Genomic DNA, 14,397 nt, shown 5'->3' with positions numbered 1-14,397 from the left:
GCTGCACCTTGGTCCTCCTCTCCTTCTCCAGACGACAATCGTTACAAGTTAAATATTTTTGCGTGGCCTCATCTAAAGTGTGGGCTATTTATACTTTATAAGTGTTTTGAGTGACCAGTGTAATTTCTCACAAAAAGATGGACATGCCATTGGCAGACAACATGACACCTAGAAGACATCATTAAACAATAAGCACATAATACAGAGGATGTTTAAAGGTCCAATGCAGCTGTTTTTATCTCAATATGAAATCATTTCAGGGTAACAGTTAGGTACCCTACTGTGATTGTTTTCAATTAAAATGGTCAAAAGAAACAAAAATTGCTTCTTAGCAAAGGGTAATTTCTCAAATAAGAATTTAGCTAGGACTGTCTGTCAGTGGTCTGAGTGGGGAAGGGAAAACTGAAAATTAGCTGTTATTGGCAGAGGTTTGAAACTCTCTTTCTTATCTGTCCATTTACTAATTTACCGCATGGTGATGTCATTATGGAAGGCCAAAACTGCATCCCACCGAAACAGGCAGAAATTTTTCAAACAGCTCTTACACTAAGAGGGCATTATCATAATTTTCACAATTTCACAGTATTATTCCAACTTTATAGTGTGGAAATATACAATGAGATCCAAAAGTATTGGGACAGTGACACTTTTTTTGTTTTGCTCGGTACTCCAGCACTTTGTATGATACTATTTGTGTGACTATGAGGTTAAGGTGCAGACTGTCAGCTTTAATTTGAGGATATTTCCATCCATATCGGGTGAACTGTCTGGAAATTACAGCACTTTTTGTACACAGTCCCCTCATTTTAGAGAATCAAAAGTAACTTACAATTTTGTCTATCTATCAGGCTGCTTGAACCAGACCAATATCAGACTGTCTACGAGTTAATAATGGATGGTCAACAGTGTTGAAAGCCTTCAACAGTTCTATGAAAAGGGCAGCACAATGCTGCCTTTTGTCCATGCTATTTACAATGTTATTTATCACCAAAGAAGCAGCACATCTGCAGTGCCTTCAGAAAGTATTTATAGCTCTTGACATATTCCACATTTTGGTGTGCTACAGCCTGAATTCAAAATGTATTAAATCATTTTTTCCCCCTCACCCATCTACACACAATACCCCATAATGACAATGTATTGAAAATTAAATGCAGAAATATCAAATATACATACAGTACCAGTCAAAAGTTTGGACACACTTACTCATTCCAGGGGTTTTCTTAATTTTTACTATTTTCTACATTGTATAATAATAATAACTATGAAATAAGACATATGGAATCATGTAGTGACCAAAAAAGTGTTAAACAAATCAAAATATATTTTATATTTGAGATTTTTCAAAGTAGCCACCCTTTGCCTTGATGACAGCTTTGCACACTCTTGGCATTCTCTCAACCAGCGTCATGAGGTAGTCACCTGGAATGCATTTCAATTAACAGGTGTACATTGTTAAAATGTCTTTCCTTCTTAATCCGTTTGAGCCAATCAGTTGTGTTGTGACAAGGTAGGGGTGGTATACAGAAGATAGCCCTATTTGGTAAAAGACCAAGTCCGTATTATGGCAAGAACAGCTCAAGAAAAGAGAAACGACAGTCCATCATTACACTAAGACATGGAGGTCACGGAAAATTTGTGCAGTCGCAAAAACCATCAAGCGCTATGATGAAACTGGCTCTCATGAGCACCGCCACAGGACAGAAAGACCCAGAGTTAACTCTGCTGCAGAGGATACATTCACTACAGTTAACTGCACCTCAGATTGCAGCCCAAATAAATGCTTCATGGAGTTCAAGTAACAGACACATCTCAACATCAACTGTTCAGAGGAGACTGTGTGAATCAGGCCTTCATGGTGGAATTTTCTGCAAAGAAACCACTACTAAAGGACACCAATAATAAGAAAAGACTTGTTTGGACCAAGAAACACGAGCAATTGGCATTTGACTGGTGGAAATCTGTCCTTTGGTCTGATGAGTCCAAATTTGAGATTTTTGGTTTCAACCGCCGTGTCTTTGTGAGACGCAGAGTAGGTCAACGAATAATCTCTGCATGTGTGGTTCTCGCCAAGAAGCATGGAGGAGGAGGTGTGATGGTGCTTTGCTGGTGACACTGTCAGTGATTTATTTAGAATTCAAGGCACTCTTAACCAGCATGGCTACCACAGCATTTCTCATCCATATATTTATATTTACAGTGGGGCAAAAAAGTATTTAGTCAGCCACCAATTGTGCAAGTTCTCCCACTTAAAAAGATGAGAGAGGCCTGTAATTTTCATCATAGGTACACTTCAACTATGACAGACAAAATGAGAAAAAAAAATCCAGAAAATCACATTTTTTATGAATTGATTTGCAAATTATGGTGGAAAATAAGTATTTGGTCAATAACAAAAGTTTCTCAATACTTTGTTATATACCCTTTGTTGGCAATGACAGAGGTCAAACGTTTTCTGTAAGTCTTCACAAGGTTTTCACACACTGTTGCTGGTATTTTGGCCCATTCCTCCATGCAGATCTCCTCTAGAGCAGTGATGTTTTGGGGCTGTTGCTGGGCAACACGGACTTTCAACTCCCTCCAAAGATTTTCTATGGGGTTGAGATCTGGAGACTGGCTAGGCCACTCCAGGACCTTGAAATGCTTCTTACGAAGCCACTCCTTCGTTGCCCGGGCGGTGTGTTTGGGATCATTGTCATGCTGAAAGACCCAGCCACGTTTCATCTTAAATGCCCTTGCTGATGGAAGGAGGTTTTCACTCAAAATCTCACGATACATGGCCCCATTCATTCTTTCCTTTACACGGATCAGTCGTCCTGGTCCCTTTGCAGAAAAACAGCCCCAAAGCTGCTTCACAGTAGGTATGGTGTTCTTTGGATGCAACTCAGCATTCTTTGTCCTCCAAACACGACAAGTTTAGTTTTTACCAAAAAGTTATATTTTGGTTTCATCTGACCATATGACATTCTCCCAATCTTCTTCTGGATCATCCAAATGCTCTCTAGCAAACTTCAGACGGGCCTGGACATGTACTGGCTTAAGCAGGGGGACACGTCTGGCACTGCAGGATTTGAGTCCCTGGCGGCGTAGTGTGTTACTGATGGTAGGCTTTGTTACTTTGGTCCCAGCTCTCTGCAGGTCATTCACTAGGTGTGGTTCTGGGATTTTTGCTCACCGTTCTTGTGATCATTTTGACCCCACGGGGTGAGATCTTGCGTGGAGCCCCAGATCGAGGGAGATGATCAGTGGTCTTGTATGTCTTCCATTTCCTAATAATTGCTCCCACAGTTGATTTCTTCAAACCAAGCTGCTTACCTATTGCAGATTCAGTCTTCCCAGCCTGGTGCAGGTCTACAATTTTGTTTCTGGTGTCCTTTGACAGCTCTTTGGTCTTGGCCATAGTGGAGTTTGGAGTGTGACTGTTTGAGGTTGTGGACAGGTGTCTTTTATACTGATAACAAGTTCAAACGGGTGCCATTAATACAGGTCACGAGTGGAGGACAGAGGAGCCTCTTAAAGAAGAAGTTACAGGTCTGTGAGAGCCAGAAATCTTGCTTGTTTGTAGGTGACCAAATACTTATTTTCCACCATAATTTGCAAATAAATTCATTAAAAATCCTACAATGTGATTTTCTGGATTTTTTTTCTCATTTTGTCTGTCATAGTTGAAGTGTACCTATGATGAAACTTACAGGCCTCTCTCATCTTTTTAAGTGGGAGAACTTGCACAATTGGTGGCTGACTAAATACTTTTTTGCCCCACTGTATATGTACATATTCTTAGTCATTCCTTTACACTTGTGTGTAAAAGGTAGTTGTTGTGAAATGGTTAGATTACTTGTTAGATATTACTGCACGGTCGAAACTAGAAGAACAAGCATTTCGCTACACTCGCATTAACATATGCTAACCATGTGTATGTGACCAATAAAATTGGATTTTATTTATTCTGCAGCGATACGCTTAGCAGGACTATCATTTGTTTTTAAACAGGACAATGACCCAAAACACACCTCCAGGCAGTGTAAGGTCTATTTGACCAATGAGAGTAATGGAGTGCTTCATCAGAAAAAACTTCAAACTGTAACCAGTGCCTGCAACCTGGATCAGGTTGTCAGTCAACCTACCAGGGTAATTACAAACAGCACAGGAATTAAATCAACAACATGTATTGATCAACCTCCACAATCTCCCGACCTCAACCCAATTGAGATGGTTTGGGATGAGTTGGACCGCAGAGTGAAGGAAAAGCAGCCAACAAGTGCTCAGCATATGTGGGAACTCCTTCAAGACTGTTGGAAAAGCATTCCTTGTTAAGCTGGTTGAGAGAATGCCAAGAGTATGCAAAGCTGTTATCAAGGCAAAGGGTGACTACTCTGAAGAATCTGAAGAATATATTTTGATTTGTTTAACAGTTATTTGGTTACTACATGATTCCGTATGTGTTATTTCATAGTTTTGATGTCTTCACTATTATTCTACAATGTAGAGAATAGTAAAAATTAAGAAAAACCCTGGAATGGGTTGTTGTGTCCAAACTTTTGACTGGTACTGTAAGTATTCACACCCCTGAGTCAAAACATATTAGAATCACCTTTGGCAGCAATTACAGCTGTGAGTCTTTATGGGTAAGTCTCTAAGAGCTTTGCACACCTGGATTGTACAATATTTGCACATTATTATTTTTTAAATTCATCAAGCTCTGTCAAGTTGGTTGTTGATCATTGCTAGAAAACCATTTTCAAACTTTGTCGTCGATTTTCAAGACGATTTAAGTCAAAACCATAACTAGTCCACTCAGGAACATTCAATGTCACAAGCAACTCCAGTGTATATTTGGCCTTGTGTTTTAGGTTATTGTCTTGCTGAAAGGAGAATGTGTCTCCAAGTGTCTGTTGGAAAGCAGACTGAACCAGGTTTTCCTCTAGGATTTTGGTTGTGCTTAGCTCTATTCTGTTTAATTTATCCTAAAATAACTCCTTAGCCCTTGCCGATGAGAAGCATACCTTTAACACCACCACGCTTGAAAATATGCTTCAAAATATAAAGAGTGGTATATATTGTATTCAGGACATAAAGTTAATTTCGTTACCACATTTTTTCAATTTTACATTAGTGCCCTATTGCAAGAATGCATGTTTAGGAATATTTTTATTCTGTACAGGCTTCCTTCTAACAATAGGTGCCCTTCTTTGCGAGGCATTGTTAAACCTCCCTGGTCTTTGTGGTTGAATCTGTGGTTGAAATGTATTGCTCGACTGAGGGACCTTACAGATAACTGTACGTGTGGGGTACAGAGATGGGGTAGTCAGTTAAAAATCTTGTTAATAAACACTATTATTGCACACAGAGTGAGTCCATGCAACTTATTATGGGATATGTTAAGCAAACTTTACTCCTGAACTTATTTAGGCTTGCCATAACAAAAGGGTTGTATTCTTCTTGACTCAAGAAATTTCAAAAAACACAATTCCACTTTGACATTATGGGGTTTTGTGTTTAAGACCGTGACAAAAAAAAATCTAAACGTGATAAATGTTATATTCAGGCTCTAAATCAAGAACATGTGGAAAAAGTCAAGGGGTGTGAATACTTTCTGAAGGCACTGTATATTCAGAAACTGTGCCTGGGATTCAATGAATTTCAATCTGACACGCGCTGTACAGCGCTTGACATGAAAAGGTCATGAATGCAATCTCAGCGAACTTGGGGACCTTGGCTTCAGAAGGGGCATTGTCGACAGCGCCCTACAACATGCCTCAGATTGAATCCTGGCCTATGATCTATTCTGACCTCTTCAAAAATATAGCAAATCCTAGACCTTGTTGTGACATGTGGGGTGTCAATCAGTCTGGAGCTCTGGAAAGCAGCTGGTGTGTTATCTGTCCCTGTAGGAAGCCTGTGATTTACTCACAAACCCAACTCTCACACTTACTAATTGATGTCATGTACTGTATTTATACAATGTCCGTATTGTGTCTTATTTTGTTTTGAATCAGACACTAAATGGGTTTCAACAGCTTGTCTTTACATTCTGACAGTATTTCTCAGCAATGACCGTATATCACCAAATCTAGCCAACTTTGGAGGCTTGTATCTACTGCTGCTGTTGCTTTTTAAACAGTATTTCTCATAAAATTACTGAACACACCTAGAATGACGGGCATTTATTTAGTAATCAACATTGTTCAGCATACAGACAGGAAGGGCAATATATATTCCATTCAGTCCTTTGACCCAGGCAATGTTAAAGTAGAATTTGTAATGTGACTCAAGAAAGAGCAGCTCATGTAGAGAGGATGTGTTTGACAAATTCGGTGTAATTGATGTGGCCACTTGAGTCCTCTTGTCCGATCATGAGTTGGTCCACTTCGCTCTCCATCAGCTTCTCCCCAAGGGTAGCCAAAACGTGCCTGAGCTCGGCCCCCATCACCGTGCCATTGCCCTCTTTGTCGAAGACTCTCAGACCCTCCACAAAGTCCTCAAAGGTCCCTGTCTCCTTGGTTCGGGAGATATGCTGCAGCATGGGCAGGAAAGTCTCAAAGTCCACCAGCTTGGAGTTCATCTCCTCAGCCTTGGGCTTGCCCAGCAGCTTCAGCACATCAGTGTTGGTGGGGTTATGACCCAAGGCCCGCATTAGGTCTCCGCACTGGGCGTACCTGATCTTCATCTCACCCGTCGGTGTTTCATCGAACAAGGTGAACGCCTCCTTGAACTCCTCAATCTGGTCCAGCGTGAAATCTAGAACGATACTCTTGAGGTCCACCTCAGGCTCCTTGGGAGGCTCAGGTTCAGGGGCCTTTGCTGGCTCTGCCTTGGCCTCTGCTTTGGGCTCTGGTTTCTTAGGCTCTACTTTCTTGGGTTCCACCTTTTTCGGGGCCATGTTGCCAGTATACCTACTGCCACGTCAATGTGTGCGGATGTGAGGAGAGAGCGAGCGAGTGATACAGGGCACACTGTGCAAGCCTCTAGAGCTTTTATACTGTTCTTAGTGCATATGAGATAAGGGTTAACTAAACCAGTACACTGATGCCTATAAAAGGAATACACTTTAAATAGAACCACTTACCGTTCACTTCACAATGGAACTTTTCCAGCAGCTGTCAAGATAGAGAGATTTATTAGTCCACACGAGACGGAAAATTTTCTTCTGCTTTTTATCCAACCCACTGATATATATATATACACACACACACACACACACACACACACACACACACACACACACACACACACACACACACACACACACACACACACACACACACACACACACACACACACACACACACACACACACACACACACACACACACACACACACACACACACACACACACACATTAGGTTGGAGAGCCTGTCAAGCCTTCGACAATCCTACACATTGGGGTTCAATTAAGATTTTGGAGGTTGGCTCTACCCTAATTTACAACTGCTCACTCAACATTGACTTCATTTTCAAAGGTACAGTGCATTTAAATGTAATCTCATAAACATTTTCATAAAACATTTTATACTAAAAGTATTTTGAGAACAGTATTTTGACCACATATTAAACCATTCAATATTTCCTTCATGGTCCTTCAAACCTGCTAGTGCACTTTTTTCCCCAAGGTTAACATTAATTTACACTAATTACACATAAAAAATTAAGGGTCACACTTTAAACAAGGTATATCCAATAACGCTTAATAAAGCCCCTATAAGCCCTTAAGGCCACCAATAATGCTTCACAAATTATTTAGAAGCTAATGTCTACCATACCATCCTCACGTCTTTTGCTTTGTCATATGTGGCATAAGCCTTATACTATCCTTTTATGTAGTTCAACATCTGCTTGTAAATGCTTCAGGCCTTATGATGGCTTCATAATGTATCATTTGCTTACTGTGACCACAAAAAAAGAAAATATATCTTGTGCATAAGCACTTGTCCACCAAAACTCAATTGGTTTCAGGCTGAGAAGTGAGAAGATAGGGCAGGAATGAGGCAGGCGATATCCCAGGAGCAAGAGTGGCTTTGAGCTGTTGAGAGAGAGAGAGCAAGAGAGAGAGAGAGAGAGAGCAAGAGAGAGGGAGAGCAAGCGAGAGAGAGAGAGAGAGAGAGAGAGAGAGAGAGAGAGAGAGAGAGAGAGAGAGAGAGAGAGAGAGAGAGAGAGAGAGAGAGAGAGAGAGAGAGAGAGAGAGAGAGAGAGAGAGAGAGAGAGAGAGAGAGAGAGAGAGAGAGAGAGAGAGAGAGAGAGAGAGAGAGAGAGAGAGAGAGAGAGAGAGAGAGAGAGGCCTACTGGGTGTCTGGCATACATCTCTGTTGATGGGGCTGGTATTTCAGTGATATGAGCTCAGCTCGTAAAGGACTGATAGGAACCATCCACATTCCAGACGATCCCCATATTGTCAGCCTCGGTCAATTCCCTTTTCTAAACACTTGAAAGCCCATCTCAATCAAATGTGTCTCCCTAATAACAGGTATGGAAAGAAAGAGGTGTATCACAGTATATGGCCCCTGGGGGCCCCCTTCTATATCTTTTATCATTATGACCTTGTGAATAATATGGTGTGGAAATCAGCATCACGATCACATCTGGACCAAATTGGTGGTCAACTCTCTCTGTACTATTTGTGCCGGAACTGTATGTCCACACATAACACAGTCCTGTGTCCCCTGTGGTGTCATGAGCCCGGTGCCACGAAGGGGGCTTAGACATCTCAGTTTTAGTTTTTTGTCTGTACATAAAAGTTGCAAAAAGGTTTGATTGCGTGACAAGTTGGCGCCAAAATATCGGTGTTTCTGCTGCACTGCGTTGCTGTGTGTAGGCAGCCTGGTCTCATAGACTAGATGTAACATAGTAAATGTAGATCCGGGACACTCAAAATATATGTTACATTTGGTATGGTTACTTAATTAAGATTGCAAAATGCAGAAATCGTTCTGCTATTTCCTGGTTGCTAAAATTGTCACGATCGTTGGAATAAATGGACCAAGGCGTAGAGTTCCACATGTTTATTAGATGAAACTCACCAAAAACAATAAAGAGTAACAAAACGGGAAGCAAATGCAGTGCTCACAGGCACTACACAAAAACAAGATCCCACAAACAACAGGTGGGAAAAGGCTGCCTAAATATGATCCCCAATCAGAGACAACGATAGACAGCTGCCTCTGATTGGGAACCATACCAGGCCAACATAGAAATGCAAAGACTAGAGTACCCACCCTAGTCACACCCTGACCTAACCAAAAAAATTGAGAACAAAAAGGATCTCTAAGGTCAGGGCGTGACAGTACCCCCCCCCCCCCCCCCAAAGGTGCAAACTCCGGCCGCAAAACCTGACTCCATGGGGGAGGGTCCGGGTGGGCATCTATCCTCTGTGGCGGCTCCGGTTCAGGACGTAGACCCCACTCCGGACCGTGGATCGTCGCCGGAGGCTCCGGACCGTGGATCGTCGCCGGAGGCTCCGGCCTGGGAACCGTCGCCGGGCGCTCCGGACTGGGAACCGTCGCAGGGGGCTCCGGACTGGGAACCGTCGCAGGGGGCTCCGGACTGGGAACCGTCGCAGGGGGCTCCGGACTGGGAACCGTCGCAGGGGGCTCCGGACTGGGAACCGTCGCTGGAGGCTCCTCAAAGTTGTACAGCTGCACCCTCGAGAGCATCATGACTGGTTGCCTTGGCGTGATCCTGGACAACACGCTGTCGTTCTCAACTAACATCAAGGCGGTGACCCGTTCCTGTAGGTTCATGCTCTACAACATTCGCAGAGTACGACCCTGCCTCACACAGGAAGCGGCGCAGGTCCTAATCCAGGCACTTGTCATCTCCCGTCTGGACTACTGCAACTCGCTGTTGGCTGGGCTCCCTGCCTGTACCATTAAACCCCTACAACTCATCCAGAACGCCGCAGCCCGTCTGGTGTTCAACCTTCCCAAGTTCTCTCACGTCACCCCGCTCCTCCGCTCTCTCCACTGGCTTCCAGTTGAAGCTCGCATCCGCTACAAGACCATGGTGCTTGCCTACGGAGCTGTGAGGGGAACGGCACCTCCGTACCTTCAGGCTCTGATCAGGCCTTACACCCAAACAAGGGCACTGTGTTCATCCACCTCTGGCCTGCTCGCCTCCCTACCTCTGAGGAAGTACAGCTCCCGCTCAGCCCAGTCAAAACTGTTCGCTGCTCTGGCACCCCAATGGTGGAACAAACTCCCCCACGACGCCAGGTCAGCGGAGTCAATCACCACCTTCCGGAAACACCTGAAACACCACCTCTTTAAGGAATACCTAGGATTGGATAAAGTAATCCTTCTAACCACCCCCCCCCCCCCCCCCTTAAAAGAGTTAGATGCACTATTGTAAAGTGGTTGTTCCACTGGATATCATAAGGTGAATGCACCAACTTGTAAGTCGCTCTGGATAAGAGCGTCTGCTAAATGACTTAAATGTAAATGTAAATGTTTGACCTCCATCATCCCAAACACCCATCCCTGTCTTCTCCACATTGGCCCCATCCTTCCACGATTGTACTGAAAGATAGGAACAAGTGCATATCGTTATTTTGTGAAATGGAGTTGGCCAGTGGTTAGTCACGCTTTTAAATGGCAGGGGGATCAGTAAATCCATGGGAACTAGCATAATATCACTTATGACACAAGCTAAGGTCTGATTGGTGAAATTGTATAATGTTGAAAGACCCGAAACATGATCCTAGGAAACAACATCACTGAGATGTGTTTAGCAAATAATTCTGTACGAAATGGGTAAGCCCTCTATTTTTTTTCCATATCAAATGTTATTGTTCACATACACATATTTAGCAGATGTTATTGCGGGTGTAGCGAAATGCTTGTGTTCCTAGCTCCAAAAGTGCAGTAGTATTTAACTATTCACAACAATATACACCAATCTAAAAGTAAAATAATGGAATTAAGAAATATATAAATATTAGGACGAGCAACGTCTGTGTGGCATTGACTAAATACAGTATATTCATATGAAATGAGTTAATCAGTATGCAAACATTATTAATAAAGTGACCAGTGATTCCATGTCTATGTACATAGGGCAGAAGCCTCTAAGGTGCTGGGTTAAGCAAATGGGTGGTAGCTGGCTAGTGATGGCTATGTAACAGTTTGATGGCCTTGAGATAAGCTGTTTTTCAGACTCTCGGGCCCAGTTTTGATGCACCTGTACTGACCTCGCCTTCTGGATGATAGTGGGGTGAATAGGCCGTGGCTTGGGTGGTTGTTGTCCTTGATAATATTTTTTGCCTTCCTGTGACATCAGGGGCTAAAGGTGTCCTGGAGGACAGGCAGTGTGCCCCCGGTGATGTGTTGGGCAGACCGCACCACCCTCTGGAGAGCCCTGCGGTTGCGGGCAGTGCAGTTTCTGTACCAGGTGGTGATACAGCCCGACAGATTGCTCTCAATTGTACATTGCTCTCAATTGTACATCTGTAAAAGTTTGAGGGTCTTAGGGGCCAAGCCGAATTTCTTCAGCCTCCTGAGGGTGAAGAGGCGCTGTTGCACCGACTTCACCACACTGTCTGTGTGGGTGGACCATTTCAGATTGTCAGTGATGTGTACTCTGAGGAACTTGAAGCTTTTCACCTTCTCCACTGCGGTCCCAAAGATGTGAATAGGGGCGTGCTCTCTCTGTGTCGTGAAGTCCATGATCAGCTCCTTCGTTCTGTTGAGGAAGAGGTTATTTTCCTAGCACCACTCCGCCAGTCCCCTCACCACCTCCCTGTAGACTGTCTCGTCATTGTTAGTAATCAGGTCCACTACTGATGTGTCGTCTGCAAATTTGATGATTGAGTTGGAGGAGTGCTTGGCCACGCAGTCATGGGTGTACAGGATGGGGCTGAGCACGCACCCTTGTGGGGCCCCTGTGTGGAGGTTTGTTTCCTACCTTCACCACCTGGGGGGCGGCTCGTCAGGAAGTCCAGGACCCAGTTGCACAGGGCGGGGTACTACGTTCTATTGTTACTGAAAAGTGAATTGATAATCATAGTAATTCACTATGATTATCAATTAACTTTTCAGTAGCAGTAGAAATACATCCACATTGTTGTAAATAGGAGAACAAAAGCTTTCCAGACAGACATTAAATATCTTGAGTGGTAAGCTGCAGGCCAAAGGTAGGGTGTGCATCTCTTAAGCTCTTCAATCGCTCTTCCCTTGCAGTTCAGTGTCCAGAGTTGGAATGCAGTCTGGACACATAGGAGCGTGAGCCCTTGCAGAAAGACTGGTAATCAAATTTCCCGAGCAGGACATACACAATTATGAAGGACACTGGCCACTGGAAAGCTTAGATTGTCTTCAATGCATGTTCATAGCAACTTTTTTATTTTAAATGTGTTCCTGCTGGTGAAATAATATATGGGCCAATGTCAGAGGAGGCTGGTGGGGTGAGCAATAGGAGGATGGGCTCATTGTAATGGCTTGAATGGAATTAATGGAACGGTATCAAACATATAGAAACCACATGTTTGTGGTTAATTCCATTCAAGCCATTACAATGAGCCCCTCCTATAGCTCCTCCCACCAGTCTCCACTGGTCAATGTCCGCCTGGCCTGGCTGTGTACAGCCCTAGAACCTATGACACGAGCTAATGACTACATAGCATCTCAAGATGAAAGTTTGATTCACTGTACATTTCTTACAGTAATCCTCATTTCAAACTTTTCCAAAGTTCTCTATGCCAGTTGTACCATTATGCAGGATCATTTTCTGCTTGTGGCCACAGATAGGACACCTTACAGATTTCTTGAGCAGGCCTTTCTTCTGGAGGTGTTTGTAACATTCTTTTTAGTTTTTTTGCAGACAATATCACTTAGCACATGAGCCACGTTCAATAAAAAATCCTTGGGGTAGGTAAAAACAGTATATGATTTGAGTACGCACTTTATGTATTCATCTGGAAATTGTAGAAATTGTCGTGAAATACCCACGTGCAGGAAATTGTAGCAACTGTTACTCAGCCAAAAACGTTTATAGTTCACATGTTGTTAAACGACATCGAGGATAACACCGCAGTGACGGTCAACGATTACCAAGGACAAGCAAGGTAAATAAATAATAAGATACATGTAGTTAAAATGTTGAATTGAATTTGTCTTGATAATCGGAGGATTTTGTTGGGACCATCTTTTTCTCGGTCCCAGCCTGCCTTTAGCAACATAGCTATGTAGCTAACGTAAGCTAGCTAACCTTAACTAAGGACTAAGTGACACATCTGGAATTTTGCTCTATCTAGCTTGATGTGTTTTGCGAATATTAACTTGGTATATTATCTAGCTAACAATGTAACTGACCAAAAAGCTTGTTAATCGTTGCCATAGCAGCACAAACCAGTTTGCTGACAGTGGTTGTTAGGCTAGCCAGTTTATTGGTTACCCAACTGTAAGCTAACTATTTGATTGCTAGCTAATTACAGTAGGTACCTAGCTATTTACATTATAATAGCATTAGCTAGGAGCCTGGCTGTAGCGGCTTTCGTCGGTGGAAGGAGGAGAGGACCAAAGCGCAGCGTGATTAGTGTTCATCTTAATTTAATGAAACTCAAAAAACTTAACACTACAAATTACAAAAAAACAACAAATGTGAAAAACCGAAACAGTTCTGTCTGGTGCAGACACACAAAGACTGAAGACAACCACCCACGAAACCCAACACAAAACAGGCTACCTAAATATGGTTCCCAATCAGAGACAACACGAAACACCTGCCTCTGAGAACCATATCAGGCCAAACACAGAAATAGGAAAATATAGAAATACAAACATAGACTGCCCACCCCAACTCACGCCCTGACCATACTAAATAAGAGACAAAACAAAGGACATAAAGGCAGAACGTGACAGTACCCCCCCCCCCCCCCCCAAGGTGCGGACTCCGACCGCAAAACCTGAACCTATAGGGGAGAGTCTGGGTGGGCATCTGTCCGCGGTGGCGGCTCTGGCGCTGGACATGGACCCCACTCCACCATTGTCTTTGTCCGCTTTCTTAGCGTCCTTTGAGCGGCGAACCTCGCCGCCGACCTTGGCCTGGGAACCCTAATAAAGGGCACCACCGGACTGAGGAGTGCCTCTGGACTGAGGGGCAGCTCATGACTGAGAGGTAGCTCATGACTGAGAGGTAGCTCATGACTGAGAGGTAGCTCATGACTGAGAGGTAGCTCATGACTGAGAGGTAGTTCATGACTGAAAGGTAGCTCATGACTGAGAGGTAGCTCATGCCTGAGAGGTAGGCGGCCGGCTCTGGCGGCTCCTGACTGGCGGGCGGCTCTGGCGGCTCCTGACTGGCGGGCGGCTCTGGCGGCTCCTGACTGGCGGGCGGCTCTGGCGGCTCCTGACTGGCGGGCGGCTCTGGCGGCTCCTGACTGGCGGCCGGCTCTGGCGGCTCCTGAC

At 43.9% G+C, this 14,397-nt stretch overlaps 1 protein-coding gene across 1 annotated transcript; it reads right to left on the bottom strand.

The window, feature by feature from the left end:
• Positions 1-6,151: 6,151 nt before the first annotated feature.
• Positions 6,152-6,980, bottom strand: cmlc1 (cardiac myosin light chain-1). The gene has a single exon (XM_071400119.1). It carries the CDS (start codon positions 6,881-6,883, stop codon positions 6,287-6,289), a length of 597 nt encoding a protein of 198 aa, XP_071256220.1. The 5' UTR covers positions 6,884-6,980; the 3' UTR covers positions 6,152-6,286.
• Positions 6,981-14,397: the final 7,417 nt, after the last annotated feature.

The sequence above is a fragment of the Salvelinus alpinus genome, chromosome 5 (assembly GCF_045679555.1).
Source record: "Salvelinus alpinus chromosome 5, SLU_Salpinus.1, whole genome shotgun sequence".
NCBI lineage: Eukaryota > Metazoa > Chordata > Actinopteri > Salmoniformes > Salmonidae > Salvelinus > Salvelinus alpinus.
This window is presented reverse-complemented; position numbering and strand designations above follow the sequence as displayed.

Bases quoted from the DNA above. Each gene is read 5' to 3' on its own strand.
- cmlc1 (XM_071400119.1), bottom strand. From the start codon at position 6,883: ATGGCCCCGAAAAAGGTGGAACCCAAGAAAGTAGAGCCTAAGAAACCA.